The sequence below is a fragment of the Papio anubis genome, chromosome 19, assembly GCF_008728515.1.
Source record: "Papio anubis isolate 15944 chromosome 19, Panubis1.0, whole genome shotgun sequence".
NCBI classification, from domain to species: Eukaryota; Metazoa; Chordata; class Mammalia; order Primates; family Cercopithecidae; genus Papio; species Papio anubis.
In genome coordinates, this window is record NC_044994.1 from 26,157,776 (window position 1) to 26,178,877 (window position 21,102).

Sequence of the window (21,102 nt, forward strand, 5' to 3'; positions counted from 1 at the left end):
TGTCTAGATCAAACTGTAGGTATAATTAGAAACTTTAGAAATAATATATTACATTTTGACAAAATATATTTCAATATCTAACAGTTAATTAAATCTCCTTTTTGCAAAATTTATGACAAAAACATCATATACTTCCATTTTTAAACTTTCAAGGGCATTCAATCTATTAAAATAACACATATCTTTTAATAGTCTATCCTAGAAAATTAAGAAATACATACCCTTCAGGATAAATATATTGAATATAAGGTGACATAAGAAAATTACATAAAATGTTCTTACTCATTTTATTATTACTATGAACTAGAAAATACCTAAACATATTAATATGATTTGATGGAAAATAAATGTTGATAGTAGTGGTAGTATAAAAGTTCTTATGTTCCAGTCCACAATTCATATGCTATGACTCACTGAATATATAATATTCATAATATAATATATAATATATCTTCCCATTTGTGGGCATTTGATTGGGACTACCACATATTATACGTTTTTAAAAGCAACAACATGAAAATTCTAGAGATAGTTTTAAATTATATGAATAGATTTGTGAACATACAACCAAAATAATTATAGTTTAAATGTTGGGCAAGACCATCATATGGCCTAATTTATGTTGAAGATAGAATATTTATAATTATCAAACCCATTTAAACAAGGATACGTAATATCAAGTCTCAAAATGCATGCTCTTTTTTTTTCTTTTTTAACTTACTGCTTTGTAAGTTCTCTTTTGTCCAGCATGTTTCCGAATTTGTTCTCCATTTGGCCCCGTTTCCACATGCATCGAATAAATAATGTCAAAGAAATCTTCAACCACAGCTACCCGTCGTAAAGACAGCTTCTCATCTACCCCTACGCCATCCTGGAAACAAAACAACAACAAAAACACATAAGATTAATAAACCAATTTGCATTTAATAAATAAATTGATTAAAACAAAATGTTTTTATAACCTCAACAAAATCGTCTATATAGGAAATATCAAAAATTCATGAATGAATATTTCACTATTTTATGCATTGCTTACATACAGAACTTGAAGAAACATGAGAGAAGACATTTGGCATAGTTAATATTGAATAAATCATGCTTACCCACAAATTCCATCTTTTAAGTTTTTATAATGACTTATTTGTTGCCATCAGTACAATTTTCTTAAATTATGTTAAAATATATTTTAAGGCCCAGTAATTTTTTATTGTAATAATTAAATTCTAGACATGTATTAATTCACCCAAACAATATTGAGTTGCTGGGTCCTGGAAGCAGTAATTAGAGAAATGAAAAAATGATACAGAGTTTTAAGAAAACATCTTTACTATGCTATCAGTATTGGTCTAAATAACTATATGTGGTCAAGGTCAAAAACATGAGCGCTACAAATTATCTATGTGAAATTTAGATCTTCTACTTGGAAGCAGCATATTTTGTGCAAATCACTTAAATTTCTCTAAATTTCAGTTTTTCTCTCTTGTAAAATAAAGAGCCCACTACACAGACCTGTTGTAAGAATTAAATGAAATGATACATTTAAAGGATGTAATCCAATCTTTGCCATATAATGAATGCTCAGTAAATGGTGGCTCCTGTCATTTTTGGGACCATGATAAAAAGTATGCAAAGTACTATAGGAATTAAGAGAAAATATCACCTTCTGTTGAAGTAGATTCCAGGAAGAAGTATAATTTAACATAGGTTGGAGTTGGAACCAGGCAAAAGCCATTTTGCTGAGAAGTACAACAAAGAACAAAGAGTTTTCATGGATAATAGAGAGGAATAAGAAACAAATAGAAAAATAGAATGAAATAATAAAGTTAATCTTACATGGCTGCAACATGAAAGGGCTTCCTGCTTGCAAACACACACACACATACACACACACACTCACACATACACACACTTCTTATTTGGACCCTGTGATATAATTTGAAGTAGTATAACATAACCATTAACCCCAGCATACAGCACAAGAGAATGATTAATCTGAGCAAAATCATTATGCAGTGAAATGGCAAGAGTTTATTTGAACAGTAACCCCAGTAGACTGAGCTCACTGCATAACCAAAAGTAAGTCACTCGGTGCTTTTTGTTAGTTTGTTGTTATTTACTTATTTATTTTTCTACTTAAGGTAGGCCTTGTAAGTAGTGGTGGCTGAAGCAACATATTCAAACAACTATATATAGGAAATCACATGTTAGGTCAAACAGCTAAAAACACAATTTCATATGCTTCCTCCTGACCTATTCCCTATACCTGAGAGAATAACCACCTTTCCTAGGCTGAAAACTCAAATTCCAACTCTATCCACTAGTAAAACCACCCATAAAACTTTCTCTTCTTTGTTCCTAGTCATAAAATTTATAGTCTCCAGCAAATGAACTGAGAGGGTTCCTCTGCTGGAAAACCAAAAATTGTGATAATCTTTTACACTTAGTCTGTATTTATTGTTTATGGCAATAAATATATATTTGTCCTTTAATTCATTCACATGTTCACTGATTTACCTAGCTAAACCTTCAATAGTGAGTGATGTGGGGATCACAGCCTATTAACTCATTTTATCAGTAAGTATTCAACAAGGCCCAGATATTACTAAACCCTCTGCTAGTAGCTGGACTTATCAAGATGTGTAAGACAGATAATTGAGCATTTATGAAGCTTACAGTTTAATGCAGAAAATAGGTATTAAAGAAATGATTGCTAGAGTAGCATATTAATTTTTTATGGATTCTCTAACAAGTTACTAAAAAGTGAGTGGTTTTCAAAAAGAGAACTTTATTTTCTCATAATCCTGGAGGTCGGAAGTCCAAAATCAAAATGTCCACAGAGCTATACTCTTTCTGGAAGCTCTAGGAGAGAATCCATTCTTTGCTTCTTCCAGCTTCTGGTGCTTGACAGCATTTCATGGCTTGAGGTTGCATTATATTACAATTGTCTCTTCTGTGTATCCCTCCTCTGTGTTTTTCTCTCTGGTAAGGACCCTTATGATGAGATTTAGAGCCTAATCAGATAATCCAAAGTAATCTTCTCAAGATGCTTAATAATATCTACAAAGGTCCTTATAGCAAACAAGATAATGTTTACAAGTGTCAAGAATTAGGACTTTGTATCTTAGGGTGGCCATTATTCAACCAACTACAAATGGGTATGAGTTAGAGCACAGGAGATACAAATTGTGCCATAGGAGCATATATTTGACATGTTTCACAATCACTTATTAACAGTCAACATTGTCTCAAGAAATTGGAAGTTCAGTGTTTGTCAAGATAATATTAAAATCACATTATTTGGGAAGGAAAATGGTCTATTATCTTTCTGTCATGTGGACCTGTTTACTCTCAACTATGAGTTAAGCACAATACACACCTGCACTCTATAAGTAAAAATCAAAAATGCCTTCAGAGGTTAGGTCTACTATATAAATCAGCCAAATATCATGGGTTAGACAGTAAGGTGTAATTAAGTCATTTGGAAACTGGAAGAAATATATTTAATGAGCTTAGAATTCAATAAACCCAAAGTTGGAAAATTGCAAAAAAAAAAAAAAAAAAAAAAAAAAGAAAAGTAAATAGACACAGTACAGTAGAAATTAAAACCAAAGACAAAAATCTTGAAAGCACCAGGAGATAAAAGACCCATCACATATAAGTTAACCCCAATTACAATTAACTTCTCCAAAGAAACAAAGGAGGTCAGAATGCAACGGGATGACATATTCAAATTGCTAAATGTAAAAAACTGTCAACCAGGAATCTTATAGCCAGAGAAACCTATCTTTCAAAAATTAAGGTGATGACCGGGTGCAGTGACTCACACATGTAATCCCAGCAATTTGGAAGGCAGAGGCGAGCAGATCACCTGAGGTCAGGAGTTCAAGACCAGCCTGGCCAACATGGAGAAACTCCATCTGTACTAAAAATACAAAATTAGCTGGGTGTAGTGATGCATGCCTGTAATCCCACCTACTTGGGAGGCTGAGGCAGGAGAATTGCTTGAACCCTGGAGGCGGAGGTTATGGTGAGCCAAGATCACACCATTGCACTCCAGCTTGGGCAACAAGAGCAAAACTCTGTCTAAAAAAAAAAAGAAAAAAGAAAAGAAAAGTGTAATACACCATCCCGGATAAACAAAACTGAGAGAATTCAATGCTAGTAGACATAACATACAATAATGCTAAAGGAACTTCTTCGGGCTGAAGGTAAATGACATCAGACAGTAATTCAAATTCACATGAAAATATCCAGAGCACCAGTAACACACTTGACAATAACAGAGAAAAGGGGCAGAAACAAAGGTGTATTGGAGTTTGGAGTAAGGAAATGATACCTTATGGTGATGCAGATCCACACAGAGAGAGAAAGAGAACCAAAAAGGTCAAATAAGAAAGTTGGCCAGGCTCGGTGGCTCAGGCCTGTAATTCAAGCACTTTGGGAGGCTGAGGCGGGCGGATCATGAGGTCAGGAGTTCAAGACCAGCCTGGCCAATATGGTGAAACCCCCGTCTCTACTAAAAAATACAAAAGTTACCTGGGCATGGTGGCATGCACCTGTAGTCCAATCGCTTGAACCTGGGAGGTGGAGCTTGCAGTGAGCTGAGATCATACCACTGCACTCCAGCCTGAGCCACAGAGTGACACTTCATCTCAAAAAAAAAATATATATATATATGTGTGTGTGTGTATATATATATATATATACACACACACTTTTCTACTTTCTTCCCTCAGCTTCTTTAAAAGACATAAGATTACAAACAGCAATAGTTATGAAAATATATTGTTGTATTTCAACATATATAGATGTTTTACTTGTGTGTCAGTTTTATGACTTATCAACCATATAAAAAATATGTATCAGTCATAGAACAAAAAAGTGGGGAAAAAATAGAGCTATATAAAATTAAAATTTCTTTACTTGGTTGTAACCAAAATACTATATATCTGAAGTAGATTCTGATAATTTCAAATGTATATTGTATGCTCCAGAGCAACCACTAAAATATAATTTTAAAATATAATTAAAAAATAAAGAGACTCATTTCATAGTAATAAAAGGTTCAATTCACCAGACAGACAAAACAACAATCAACATATATGGACCCAATAAGAGACTCCAAGTGACATACACACACAGACACACACACACACACACACACACACACACACACACACTGATGAAGCAAAAACTAACAGGATTAAAGGGAGAAATAGACAATTCAACAATAATAGCTGGAAACTTAAAAGCTCACCTTCAAAAGTAGAACAATTAGGCAGAAGATATATAAGGAAATAGAAGACTTAAACAATACTTAAAAGTTTTAAAAAACTAATAGACATACATAGAACACTCTACAAAACAGTAACACACTTTTCATGAGAGACCTCATGCTATCATAAAACAAGCCTCAGTAAATTTAAGGGATTGAAAATATATTTTACATGTTTTATGACCAAAATGGAATTAAACTAGAAATTAGTGACACAAGGATATTTGGGAAAACTACAAATATAAAGAAATTAAACAACATACTTCTGAAAACTAATTGGTCAGAGAAATCCAAAGGAAAGCTAGAAATACTTTGAGATGAATGAAACCAAGGACACAACACGCTCAAATCAGTGCTAAATGCCTATATTAAAAAACAAGAAAAATTTCAAATCAGACTTATGTTTTCACCTTAGTAACCAGAAAAAGAGCAAACTAAAATCAAGTAGAAGGGAGAAAATATGTAAAAAACTGAGGAGAAGCAAATGAAATGGAGAGTAGAAAACAATGGACAAAATCAGCAAAACCAAAAAGCAATATGTGAAAACAACTTTTTAAATGACAAAGTTTAAGCTCTTCTTATATAAAAATGTAAAAAGAGGAGGGAAGGGAAAACTCAAATTACTAAAATTAGGAATAAAAGAAGGATCATTATTGACCTTACAAAAATTAAATTAAAAAATCACACAAAATAATAAACATGTGCATGTCAACAGATTACAATAAGTAATATAAAATTAACAATTCCTAGAAAGACTTAAATTACTGATAATGGCTGACAAAAAAATATATAGGCCTATCACAAGTATAAAGACAAAATTAGTAACTAAAAAAGCTTTTCACACACAGAAAAAGCCCAGGCCCAGATGGCTTCACTGAACCAAACATTCAAAGAATCAATGGAATTCATCACAAACTCTTTTAAAGCAATAGGTGACAAAACACTTCCCAAATTATCCAATGAGGTCAGTATTATCTTGATACCAAAGATACCAAATGTATCACAGGATAAAAAAGATATACAAAACAATATATTTTATGAATATAGAGATAAAAATCCTCAATAAAATACTAGCAAACCAAATCCAACCACATTTACAAGTTATTATATACCACAATCAAGTAGGATTATTCCAGAAATGCAAGGTTAGTTTAATACAATGAAAGGAATTAATGTAATATATCATATTAATACAATAAAGGACACAAGCATATTATTGTTTCCATAGATGCAGGAAAAAAAATCATTTGACAAAAGCCAACATACTTCCCTGACAAAAATTCTAAGTAAATTAGGAATAGAAAGGAATTTCCTCAACTTCATAAGGAACATCTACAAAAACCTCCCATAACTAACATCTTATTTAATTGTGAGAGACTGAATGCTTTCCTCCTAAAAATAAAAGCCACTCAAGTATGTGTGCTCTAGCCACATCTATTTAACATCACACTGTGAATCTAGCCAGGAAAATTAATCAGGCAAAAGACAGAAAATACTACAAATTGGAAAGGAAGAAGTAAAAATATCTTTGTAGATGCTTTGTGTGTCACAAATGACATGATCCCATATATAGAAAATTCTAAGGAATCCATTAAAAAACTGTTAGAACTAATAAATGAGTTCAAGTCAATATTAAAAATCAATTGTAGTTTTTATTAGCAATGAACAATCTGAAAATGAAAAAGGAAAAATAATTTCTTTTATGAAGGTTTCAAAACACTAAAATATTTAGGAATAAATTTAGATATAAAGTTTAAAAAGTGTAAGATATACATTGAACATTATAAAACATTGCTGAAAATATTTCAAATGAGCTAAATAAACTGAAATACACCTTACATTTATAGAGTAGAAGACAATATTGTTAAGATGGCAGTACTTCAAACATTATTTTTCAGGATCATTGCAATCACTACCAAAATTCCAAATAGCTTTTCATGAAAATTGACAAGTTGGCCTTAAAATTTTTATGTAAATTCAAGGAAACGAGATTAGACAAAATAGCCATTAAAAAAAAGAAATTTGGAGTTCACACACTTCTTAATTTCAAAGTTTACCACACTAAAGTCTTTATTAGATAGTGTGGCATTGGCATGTGAATTGATATATAGATCAGTGGAATAAAATTGAGACTTCAGAAATAAAGCCTTCCATTTATTCAATTCATCTTCAAAAGACATGTCAAAACAATGCAGTAGGAAAAGAATTTAACAAATAATTCCAGGACAACTATATACCCAAATGAAAAGGAATAGTCAGGTCCCAACCTCAACACATACACAAAAATTAAATTAAATTAAATGATCAATGTAAATGTAAGAGCTAAAACTAAAAATTTGTACAAGGTTACCTAGAAATAAATGTTTGTAACCTTGGGTAAGGCAAAGTCCTCATAACCACCAAAATTAAAAGCAACAAAAGGAAAAATTATAGATTGAACTACATAAATATTTAAAATGTTTATACGATGCAAATAATAGCATCAAAAAGTGAAATGACATCTCATACAAATGGAAGAAAATATTTGGAAATCATATATCTAATAAAGGACTTACATCCATAATATATGAAAACACAACTCAATAATAGAAAGTCAAATAACCCAATTTAAAAACTGCTAAAGAATTTGAACAGACATTTCTCCAAAAAGATGTTTAAATGATAAACAAACACAAGAAAAAATGCTCAATATAATTCGTGATTAGATAAATGCAAATCAAAATAACAATGAAACACTACTTCACATGCACTAGGATTGCTATATTAAAAAATAGCAAGTATTGGCAAGGATCTGGAAAAATTGGAATCCTCATACATTGCTGGTGGGAATGCAAAATAATGCAGTTGCTTTGAAAACAGATTGGCAGTAACAAAAAGTTAAACATAGACTTACCAGATGACTTGGTAAGCCAAAATCATGTATATATGAAATATATATATATATATACACACACACACACACACACACACAAACACACACATTCTAAAGGAATAAGTTCACCCAAAGTATATTATACATAAATATTAATAGCAGCATATTTGTAATATCCAAAAAGTGGGAACTCAAATGTCCCTGAACTGAAAAATGTATAAGGAAAATGTGGCATAACCATACAAAGGACTATCTTTCTACCATAAAAAGAAATGAAGTACTGATTCACCCATGGATAAACCTTGAAGACATTAAGTTTCATGAAAGAGGCCAGACATAAAAGACCACATATTGTATGATTTGATTTATATGAAATGTAGAAAATAGGCAAATGTATGTAGATAGAAATGGGGCCAGATGCAGTGGCTCATGCCTGTAATCCCAGTGCTTTGGGAGGCTGGGGAAGGTGGATCTCTTGAGCCCAAGAGTTTGAGACATAGTGAGACCCTCATCGCTACAAAAATATAAATAAATTGGCCGGGCATGGTGACACATGCCTGTAGTCCTAGCAGCTTAGGAGGCTGAGGTTGTAGGATCACTTGAGCCCATGAGGTTGAGATTGCAGTGAGTCACGATTGTGCCCCTGCATTTCAGCCTTGGCAACAGAGTGAGAAACTATCTCAAAACAATAAAAATAAAAATAATGAAATTAGTTTATTGTTTATTTAGAACTGGGGAGGAGAAAAAAATAAGGACTGGCTGTTAATAGCTACAAACTATCTTTTAGGAGGGACAAAATGTTCTAAAATTAGATGATGGTGGTTGTACAACCCTTTGAACATACTAAAATTATTGAATTATACACTTTATATGATTAATTTTATAATATGTGAGTTCTATCTCAATAAAGCTGTTACGATAAATAGTTGCTAATGGTTTTGGATTTTGAGTTCAAGGATGCAAAAACATAATAAAATGAGGAGGGGAGGGGAGGGGAGGGAAGGGAAGGGAAGGGAAGGGAAGGGAAGGGAAGGGAAGGGAAGGGAAGGGAAGGGGAGGGAAGAAACCAAGTGGAGGAGCTCATGCAATCCAAATTCAAACAATCCACAATGTAGAGTCGAGTGCAGAGTGAAAACAGAAGTGGCTCAACCAATACTGTAGTGGTGATTATGAGAGTGTGCTGGTAAATATTTAAGAACTGTCTCTTAAAAACATATATAATATATAAGGTTATAAACAGTACTGATATAAAAGATGTGTAACATAATTCATAAATGATAAAATATATAATATTTATTACTATAAATTTCATATAGGTGACCAATTCTCACAGAATACTTTCATTGATTTTTGCTGAACCCCTGTATATCCAGCCAACCTATGGTTTTGACTGAACTATTATATGGCAAATAAAACTCCATATCAATCTTCAAATACTTTTCCCAATATTTTTTGTAATTGATACGGTATGTGATTTACTGTTAAATTATTTCTCACTGTTATACAAATTTTGTTCATTAAACTGAAACTTCTGGCCTGGCAAGGTGGCTCAAGCTTGTAACCCTAGCACTTTGGGAGGCCAAGGCGGGTGGATCAATTGAGGTCAGCAGTTTGAGACCAGCCTGGCCAACATGGAAAGCCCCGTTTCTGCTAAAGATACAAAAATTAGCCAGGTGTGGTGGCACACACCTGTAATCCCAGCTACTCAGGAGGCTGAAGCAGGAGAATCACTTGAACCTGGGGAGTGGAGGTTGCAGTGAGCCAAGATTGCACCACTTCACTCCAGCTTGGGCAAAAGAGCAAAACTCCATCTCAAAAAAACAAAACAAAACAAAAAAAACCTGAAACTTCTTTCAGCTTTACTAAGACAATGGACAAAATAATAAATCTGTCCTGACTTATGTCATTTGCTAATTTATATGTTGTATAAATACTTCTACCATTGTTTCTTTCAAGTTACCAGTGTGAAATCACCGAACATGAACTTGAAAACAGAATCACAATAATCCTCCATTATATGGTATTTGCACCATAATGATACTATAAACTAGATGCACCACCTCAAGAGTATAGACAATATTACACTATATAAAAATAATTATTCATGATAAGTTTTGAGCATATATTCCCTTTTAATATTAATTACTTAATAAGTTTATATCATTCAACCTTTGGTAATTGCTGGGTTTCATAAATGGATTGCAAAATTTCCAAAAAGTTACCTGTTAGCTCTCATGAGTTAGTACAATCCAGCTCCGGGATATCAACATTTTTATGTCATTCAAGATGAGTAAATGACAGATTCACTGAATTCAGCAAATATTCTATAGAACAGTCACTGTGGTCAACCATTGACATAAAAAGCTTCAAAGAACAAGAACTCAAAAAACTAACTGATCAAATGTGACACTTCAGGGTGCTATAAAAAACATAGCTACTATTGAAAAAGCTTTACATTAAAGCTAATTTGATAGCAAAACTAACCAAATTTGTAAATTGAGTTAGTGATAGCAAGTCTGTGCTCAACAAAATGATTGCTTTATTTAATGTTTTGTTGTATTATATTAACACACTAAAATGATTGAAGGAAAGAAAAGGTAGGCTAAAAACGAGTTACCCCTTACTTAACTTTATGCTTTCTCACTAATTGCCATTTGGTAAGATAATATACATACACATAAAAATGTAAGGTAATTATATGAAGTTGACAAATGAGAGACACCATGCTTAGAGATACTAACTTTTTTATTATGATAAAATCAAAGTGTCATTTATGTTAAAAGGCTGACATGCAGTTCTCCATGATTCTTCTCCTTGTAGGATCTACTTGGAATATACTTTTTCTGAGTTTCAAATTCAACGTCTTTTTAAATTCTGAACTTTCACCAGTATGACGAAAACAGACGGAAAGAACTGATGCAGAAATAATCATTATGGAGTAGATCACTGTCCTGAACTTCTTCCTAACTCCCATTCTCCACAGGCCATTGTATCTGCTTTGGAGGTAATTTGGCAAGATATTGACAGACAAGAACACTGTTATAATGCTCAATTATACTAGTCAGATTGAAACAGGATAGTTTGCTGCGTTTTCCAATTAATTAAAAATAATATTTGAAAGTCATAATTTTGATATATCAAACATCTACTGAAAGGTTTTTATGGAAATTGTAATAGAGAATTCAAACTAAGGTCAATATAGTGCACATTTTACCTTCTAGGACTCAATGAATGAAAATAGTTGTTACCTTTTCTAGTCAAAGTGTTATCAATCAGATATTCTAATGGGCAAAATCATCATTATAAAGTAGCTCGTGTAATTGATAGCAATTTTAGTAAAATATTTACAAATAAAAGTATGATTTAAACTGTATACTTTATAAACAACAAATAAAAGAATGACATAATATAAAAGAGGAGATAATAAAATAAATATAAATTTCTAGCAATCAATTTTCAAGAGTCCTAAACTGAAGAATTTATAGAGATCATCTGTAAATAATCTAATTTTCACAAATAGTATGTTTATAACTCTAATTAAGAATTTTTAATAGGCAATATTCCTTGACATCTTCTCATGTATTTGAGTTACTATTTTTAAAAAGGAAAAGAAAAATATAAGAATTTTAAATGAACATTATCTCGGGGAAAAGAAACAACAGTACAAAGTAACAGTAGCATAAAAGAAAAATTCATTTTTAACTTAAAATACTTCAACCAAAAAATCTGTTTCTGTGAAAAGCAAACATATACAAAAATTATTAATTTTATACCAGCAATTCATTTGGAAAAGCAGATAAAATTTACATCTGCTCTTTCCAAAATTAATGATTTACCCAAGAAAATAACACTGAATTTCAAGTTTTTATTTCTTCAGTGAGATTATATATAATTATTTATATAAAATACTCACAATTGTTTACATAGAATATTCATCTTCTTTCTAGCACAAAAAGTCCATGTTACCAGGAGGCCAATCCCCATGTGAAAAGAAGACTAGAAAAACACCGCTTGGTCATATGTGCAGATGCTGGCTAAGTGAGCTTTACTTGTTGGATATTGTCTTACAAGGGACTTTCCATCGCATCCCTTACACATGCTGTTGCTTCCCTTAAAATATAAGTAATTTTCAATTTTGAGGTACTGACTAGCCATTTATTCAGGCTGCATGTTTCTCAGCTTTGTCATTATTTCACTGCTCTAGCACCTATTAAACAGTTTATATAGTAGCTTTTGGTGTTTTAGTCATGAAGTCTTTGCCTATGCCTATGTTCTGAATGGTATTGTCTAGGTTTTCTTCTAGGGTTTTCATGTTTTTAGGTTTTATGTCTAAGTCTTTAATCCATCTTGAGTTAATTTTTATGTAAGGTATAAGGAAGGGGTCCAGTTTCGGTTTTCTGCAAATGGCTAGCCAGTTTTCCCAACACCGTTTATTAAACAGGGAATCCTTTCCCCATTGCTTGTTTTTATCCGGTTTGTCAAAGATCAGATGGTTGTAGATGTATGGCATTATTTCTGAGGCCTCTGTTCTGTTCCATTGGTCTATATATCTGTTTTGGTAGCAGTACCATGCTGCTTTGGTTACTGTAGACTTGTAGTATAGTTTGAAGTCAGGTAGCATGATGCCTCCAGTTTTGTTCTTTTTGTTTATAATTGTCTTGGCTATATGGTTCCTTATAAAATTTAAGGTAGTTTTTCTTTTCTAATTCTGTGAAGAAAGTCAAATGGTAGCTTGACGGGGATAGCACTGAATCTATAAATTACCTTGGGCAGTATGGCCATTTTCACGATATTGATTCTTCCTACCCATGAGCATGGAACGTTTTCCATTTATTTGTGTCCTCTCTTATTTCCTTGAGCAGTGGTTTCTAGTTCTCCTTGAAGAGGTCCTTCACATCCCTTGTAAGTTGTATTCCGAGGTATTTTATTCTCTTCGTAGCAATTATGATGCGAGTTCACTCATAATTTGGCTCTTTGTTTGTCTGTTATTTGTGTATAGGAATGCTTGTGATTTTTACACATTGATTTTGTATCCTGAGACTTTGCTCAAGTTGCTTATCAGCTTAAGGAGATCTTGGGCTGAGACAATGGGGTTTTCTAAATACACAATCATGTCATCTGCAAACATAGACAATTTTACTTTCTCTCTTCCTATTTGAATACCCTTTATTTCTTTTTCTTGTGTGATTGCCCTGGGCAGAACTTCCAACACTATGTTGAATAGGAGTGGTGAGAGAGGGCATCCTTGTCTTGTGCCAGTTTTAAAAGGGAATGCTTCCATTTTTTGCCCATTCAGTATGATATTGGTCATAGGTTTGTCATAAACAGCTCTTATTATTTTGAGATACGTTCCATCAGTACCTAGTTTATTGAGAGGTTTTAGCATGAAGGGGTGCTAAATTTTATTGAAGGCCTTTTCTCCCTCTATTGAGATAATCATGTGGTTTTTGTTATTGGTTCTGTTTATGTGATGGATTACGTTTATTTATTAGGTTATTTATGTGATGGATTACGTTTATGCCAGGCTTTGGTATCAGGATGATGCCGGCCTCATAAAATGAGTTAAGGAAGATTTTCTCTTTTTTCTATTGTTTGGAATAGTTTCAAAAGGAATGGTACTAGCTCCTCTTTGTACCTCTGGTAGAATTTAGCTGTGAATCCATCTGGTCCTGGGCTTTTTTTTGGTTGTTAGGCTATTAATTACTGCCTCAATTTCAGAACTTGTTATTGATCTACTCAGGGATTCGATTTCTTCCTGGTTTAGTTTTGGGAGGGTGTATGTATCCAGGAATTTATCCATTTCTTCTATATTTTCTAGCTTATTTACATAGAGGTGTTTATAGTATTCTCTGATGGTAGTTTGTATTTCTGTGGGATCACTGGTGATATCCCCTTTATCTTTTTTTATTGTGCCTGTTTGATTCTTCTCTCTTTTCTTCTTCATTAGTCTGGCTAGTGATCTATTTTGTTGATCTTAAAAAAAAAACTAGCTTCTAGATTCATTTATTGTTTTGAAGGCTTTTTCATGTCTCTTTCTCCTTCAGTTCTGCTCTGATCTTAGTTATCTCTTGTCTTCTGCTAGCTTTTGAATTTATTTGCTCTTCCTTCTCTAGCTCTTTAAATTGTGATATTTGGGTGCCAATTTTAGCTCTTTACAGCTTTCTCCTGTGGGCATTTAGTGCTATAAATTTTCCTCTAAACACTGCCTTAGCTGTGTCCCAGAGATTCTCATATGTTGTGTTTTTGTTCTCATTGTTTTCAAAGTACTTATTTATTTCTGCTTTAATTTTGTTATTTACCCAGTTGTCATTCAGTAGCAGGTTGTTCAGTTTCCATGTAGTTGTACCATTTTGAGTGAGTTTCTTAATCCTGAGTTCTAATTTGATTGCACTGTGGTCTGAGAGACTGTTATGATTTCCGCTCTTTTGCATTTGCTATGGAGTGTTTTACTTCCAATTATGTGGTCAGTTTTAGAATAAGTGAGATGTGGTGCTGAGAAGAATATATTCTGTTGATTTGGGGTGGAGTGTTCTGTAGATGTCTATTAGGTCTGCTTGGTCTAGAGCTGAGTCCAATCCTGAATATCCTTGTAAATTTTCTGTCTCATTGATCTGTCTAATATTGACAGTGGGGTGTTAAAGTCTCCAACTATTATTGTGTAGGAGTCTAAGTCTCTTTGTAGGTCTCTAAGGACTTGCTTTATAAATCTGGGTGTTCTGGTATTAGGTGCATATATATTTAGGTTAGCTGTTCTTGGGAAATATATACAAACTATTTTTTCCTTGAAAATTGAATTATTTAATATAAATATAGGGTTCATCTGAAGATTTAATCATTTGAGCTATCTTTTTTAGTCATCATTGTGGCTAATTCAGTGTTTGACTGCAATTGAGAAGTACAATTACATCTTCTTGCATTTTCCCTTAACTAATAGGCATAATCATTGTGTTATAGAGTAGTAAATTCCTTTTTATACCTTTGGGGGTAGGATGCAGAGCTAAGCAAATAAAAATTAGGTAGAGAGATGCTAATGTTCATAGTAATTTTAATGATTAAAAATAGGTCAAAATATTTCTGTTGTCCATAGCCAACAATCTATAATGCATGAGTATATTGGAAAGAAATGCTAAAAGAATAAAAATCTTTAAAGCCTTCAGAGATAAGAGTCAATCTTGTGAATAATAATCCGAGAAAATAAAAGGACTTTTATTTTGGGAAAATTCTGGGAGTAGTAAGTTTGTTGGGGTACATGTGGCCACCAAGTAAGAATTTTTAACCTAAATACAAGGCAAGGAATTAAAACCTAGAAAGAAAGATTATTCTTTCACTACTAAATTAATCAGAATAGCTATGATAGTGTTTCAATCGGAAGTAAACATGAAGATTTAGCAAGTAAGATCTGTGAGAGAGATATCAAAACTTTGTTATCATCATACCCTGTGTTTTTATTGCTGAATGATATCCCATTGCATGGTGGTGCCATAATTTGTCTTTCCATTCTCCAGTTGATGACCATCTAGGTTGATTCCAGTGTGCCACCCTTTGGAGAAAGCTACTATTTTAACTTGTCTGTTCACTATATGATACTCTACACAATGAACTCATTAAGAGAAAACGCTTAGTGATCATTATTTTTAAAACGTAATACCTAGAATTGCCCCTGGTATATACTACATAATCAGCAAATGTTCAATTGAAGTAGAATTCATACCTCTATAACCTGGTTTATTTGCAGAATCTCCTTGCCGAAAGTTAGTTCATGCTGTAGGTACTGGGAGGTGATACCACATTATGCCCCTTTGAGGCAGACTATCATATTCCTCTATTTACTACCTAAGTTGCCTTGGGAAATTTTCTTGCATTTCCTTGGGCCTTGGTTTTCTCATCTAAAATATGAAGATAATTATATAATATATCTCCTTAATTTAGGATTAATTGAATTTTGCCCAGAATTTAATAAGTACTCAACAAATGCTAGTTATTACTTTATTACTGATAATGTGTATCCTTCAAATATCTGACTAAGCCTATTACATGAAGAAAATGTTGAGAATAGTGCCCTCAAAAAATGTGGAAGGAAATTTAAAGGCACCAAGAATAGCCAACAAAATATTAAAGGAGAAGAATAAAGTCATAGGACTGACACTACTCAACTTCAAGGCTTACTATAAAGCTGTGGTAATCAAGACAGTATGTATTGGCAACAGAACAAACGAGGATCAGTGGAATAGAATAGAGAGCCCAGAAATAGACCTACATAAATATACTCAACTGATCTTTGACAAAGGAGCAACAGCAATACAATGGAGAAAAGATGGTTTTAACAAATGTAGCTGGAACAGCTGGATATGCACGTGTGGAAAAAAGGAGTCTAGACATTGTTCAAAAAGATAACTGAAAATGAATCCTAGACTAAATGTTAGATACAAAAAAAAATATACAACTTTTATCCTAGAAGATAAAACGGAAGAAAATCTACATGACTTGGGCATGGATACGACCACTTTTTAGATACAACATCAAAGGCATGATCCATGAATGAAAGAATTGATAAGCTAGACTTCGTTATGATTCAAAACTTCTGGTCATGAAAGACATAGTCAAGAGAAGGAGAAGACAAGCAACAGACTGGAAGAAGGCAAGCCACAGACTGGAATAAAATCTGATAAAGGACTGTTATTTGAAATATACAAATAACTCATGAAATTCAACAATAGGAAAACAAACTGATATTAAAATGTACAAAAGATCTGAACAGACACCTCACCAAAGAAGATGCTCTACATCACATGTCACTCAGAAAATGCAAATTAAAACAATGAGATACCACTACATAGCTATTAGAATGACCAAAATTCAAAACACACTAACAACACCAAAAGCTGGTGAGGATATGGAGCAAAAAAAAACATTAATTGTTCATAGGAATGTAAAACTTCATAGCACTCTGGAAGAAAGTTTGGCACTTGCTGATAAAACTAAACAAACTCTTATCATATGACCCACCAAACCTATCCCTTTGTATTTACCCAAAGAGACTGAAAACTTAAGTCTACAAAAAAAACCTCCACACAGATGTTTATAGCAGCTTTATTTAAAATTGCCAAAATTTGGAAGCAAACAAGATGTCCTTCAGTAGGTGAGTGAACATACTCTGGTGCACCCAGACAATGAAATATTACTTAGCACTAAAAAAAATGAACTATCAAGCCATGAAAATACATGAAAGAATCTTAAATGTACATTATCGAGTGATAGAAGCCAATCTGAAAGGGCTAAACACTATATGGTTCCAAATATCTGACCTTCTGGAAAAAGGCAAAACTAAGGAGACAGTAGAAAGATCAGTGGTTGCCAGGGCTTATGAGAAGGGAGGGATGAATAGACAAAGCACAAAATATTTTTAGGGCAGTGAAACTATTCTGTATGACATGATATTGGTAGATAATGTCATTATACATTTTTTTCCAAACTCATAGAACGTACAAAACTGAGATTTAACCCTAATGTAAACTTTGGATTTTAATCATATGCCAATGTAGTTTCATTGATTGTAACCAATGTACCACTTTGGTGCAAGATGTTAATAGTGGGGGTGCTTATGAGCTTGGGAGGGCAGGGGATACCTGGAAACTCTGTACTTTTGCTCAGTATTGCTGTGAACCTGAAGTCTATTTAAAATGAGAGGGGGAAAAGCATATACTCTTTGCGGGAGTGAAAGCCTTGCTTTCCTGTGTGGCAGCAGAGGAAAGTTATTCTAGTGGATTGATGACCAGCTCGACGAAGTTTTTGTAAACTATGCTTCATCAATTTGAAAATGAAAAATTCACATTAAATTAGAATATAATAATGAAATATTTTTATCCCTTTTCAGTGTATGTATCACTAACTTTTTTCAAAACAATTAATACTGAAAAATAAAAATCTGCCAAGGATAAGAAATGAAACATTAACTTATTTCAATATTCTTTTTAAAAAGAAAGAAACCTTCCATTATAAAATAACTAGAAAGAATGACTAACAAGCATAGTTTAAAATGCAGAGTTGACAGAGTCAGGTAAATTTCTAGGGTCATGTGAGCAATGAGCCACAAGACTTGAAACAGAAATGTTCATGTAAAAAAAAGGACTCTTAAAAAAATGTCCATATGCAGTGAATGAATGAGCTACTAGGAAATCTGCCCATTTGTAAATAGACATGACAAGGTGATATGTCTTAGGTTTATTTGGTTCTTGGTTTGAAAAGAAAATAGTCTAATCTTTTGGGAAAACAATGGAGGAAAATTAATAGAGCCATGAGACCTCAGATTTAAGAAACACAGTGAATCGCACATGGGATAATTTTGTTTGTAAAAATTCACTCTTGCATACATTACTATGTATAAAACTGCAGATAACCACAAACTGATTATATTTAAAAAAAAAAAAAAAAAAAAAACAGCCAGGAAGATGAGACGGACCATCCTTATGGAACAACAGTTTGTCGGACAGCAAACCTCTCAATAGTCACCAAGTGAGAAGGCAATACAATAATAGCTTCACAACTCTGAGGGCAAATGCTGATAAATGTAGATTTATATAATCAGATAAATTATCATGCCAGAAAGAGGGTTTTCTTCTGGCAAACACACCAAAAACATTTACCACCCTTATGAAGGGACTTAAAGGAAGTACCTCAGACAAAAGAAAATTGCTAGAAGATAATTGAAAGGGAATGCTAAAAATAGAAGTGCAATTTATTTGTAATACCTTAGAGACTTTCAGCAATTTTTCCCCAAATCACATTGTAATAGATAAGTCATATACTTAAGTAGTCAATAGTCAGGCATTATCATTACCAATTTTTAAGAAGAAAGAGAAGCATGGGACAGTTAAAATAAATTTGCCAAAATTAAGAGTTTTGCTCTTATATCTAGGAAACAACAGGGTTGTTTCCAGTTGTTTCTACTAAAAGCAATGCTGCTATAAATATTTTGCTTATATTTTTCATATACTCATATACTCATTTCTTTTCAATACATCACTAGGAGCAGAATTACTTGGTCATAAGGTATATTTATATTAACATTACACTACTTCCAATATTTATAAAATAATAACAAATCTCTAGAAGGCTCGAATCATGAAACAAGATGAACTTGTCTCTTAAATGTCCTTAATTCATATCCTCTTCCAATGTAAATTGAGTTTCTTTGTTGTGCTATTGCTCAGTTCCATATCAACTATTTATATTAAAACTATTAGGTGAAAATAATATTTGTTGAATGCTTAATATGTACTCCAGACTGCTACATACTTTACATGTATTAACTCCTTTAGTGTTCATAATAATCATCTATTATTCCCATTTCACAGGTAAGGAAGCTGATACTCAAATAAATGAATACATTCCCTATGGTCAGATATCTAAGAAACGGAAAGCACTGCAAGATATAAATCAGTGAATATGGCACTGCCTGGAGATCATTTCAGTAGGTCAGGCCATCTCTGGAAAGAGTGATTAGCCAAATCAATGCACAGAGGCACTATGAATTGCAACGTGTATAACAAACTGTGTTAAGACAGAGACTATATTGTAATAAAGGAACTTCAAAACACTGTAGCTTAAATAAGACAGAAGTTAATTTCTCTCTCATCTAACAGTCCAGTGATCCACAGCCAGCATGGTAGCTCTGCCATCTAGAACATGTGGCTGCCAAGGTTTCCCAGATATTGTTATTTCCCAGCCAGAAGTAAAAGTGAAAGTAATGTAGAGGAAGTAAGTCAGATCCATCACTTCTGGTATGAATCACTGGCCCACACTTAATCATACAGCCATATCTAGAGCTGAGGCAGGCTAGAAAATGTAGTCAGAAGATTGGCCAAAAGGAGTCAGACATGTGTCCAGCTAACATTCAGAGGATTTCATTGCTAAAAGGACAAAAACAATGAATATGAAGAACAATTCATTTACTAGTTAAATCTGTTGAAAACATAAGACACGTGCAAAGATGTAAGGGGAAACAGCTAGAAAACAGGTTAAATCAACAGGCAGAGGCTGAAGAGAGTAACCTAATACAGTAGTTAATGACAAGTCTTTAAAAAATAATTGAAATATTAACTAAGACAAAATTCACAAAATGTAAGTGTAAAGTTTAATGAATTTACACATTAAACACATCCACATACAGATCACCAAGTTCCAGATATAGAAGAGTAGCAGCACCCCCACAAGCTCCTTTTAACTGCTTTCTAATCACTCATCTTGCTTACCTCCCCAGAGATAGCTACGACCTTAGCTTTTCAACATAGATTCGTGTTGCCTATTTTGTTGTGTCATTATGTTTGTGGGATTTATACATGCTGTAGTGTGTAGCAGTACTTTTTTTATTGTTGCATAGTATTCCATAGTAAAATATGCCATAACTTGTTTAACAATTTTTTCCAGGAAAAACATTAGAGTCATTTATGGTTTTTAACTATTAGAAATAATATGCTATAATGGTTTCATTTGTGTTTTTTTGAGCACCCATCACTCATGTCATACAGAATTGCTATATACATATATGTACATATGTGTATATGTATATGTGTGTGTGTGTGTGTATATATATGTTCAACTTTTGTAAAACATGCTAAATAGTTTTTCCCAAGTGGGTGTATTAACTAAATATCTCTCTAGCAGTACCAACATTCTGATTGCTCAACATTCTCACAAACACTTGGGAATGTCAATCTCTTTCATTGTCGTCATTTTGATTAGTGTGGATAGTGGTTTTAATTTTAATTTCTCTGATGACTACTGAGGTTGTGAATCCTTTCTTACATTTATTAGTCATTTGGACACCCTCTTTTGTTGAATATCTCTCTTTGTCACTTGCCCAATATTTTATTGGTGGGTCTGCCTTTTTATAATAGCTCTCTATAAAGTCTGAACATGAATCTCTTGCCAATTTGTAACTTTCTTCTCAGTGAAG

At 33.0% G+C, this 21,102-nt stretch overlaps 1 protein-coding gene across 6 annotated transcripts in view; it reads right to left on the reverse strand.

The window, feature by feature from the left end:
* The window catches only part of NOL4 (nucleolar protein 4), a 383,681-nt gene that overhangs the window by 297,022 nt on the left and 65,557 nt on the right, over positions 1-21,102 (reverse strand). For all 6 annotated transcript variants that reach the window (XM_021930036.2, XM_003914291.5, XM_003914289.5 and 3 more), the window contains one exon: positions 722-871. Coding sequence is in view for 4 of the 6 variants with exons in the window: in XM_003914291.5 (XP_003914340.1) it covers positions 722-871 (150 nt within the window). In the remaining 2 variants the exon portion in view is untranslated. Of the gene's footprint in view, positions 1-721; positions 872-21,102 lie in introns of those variants that run through there.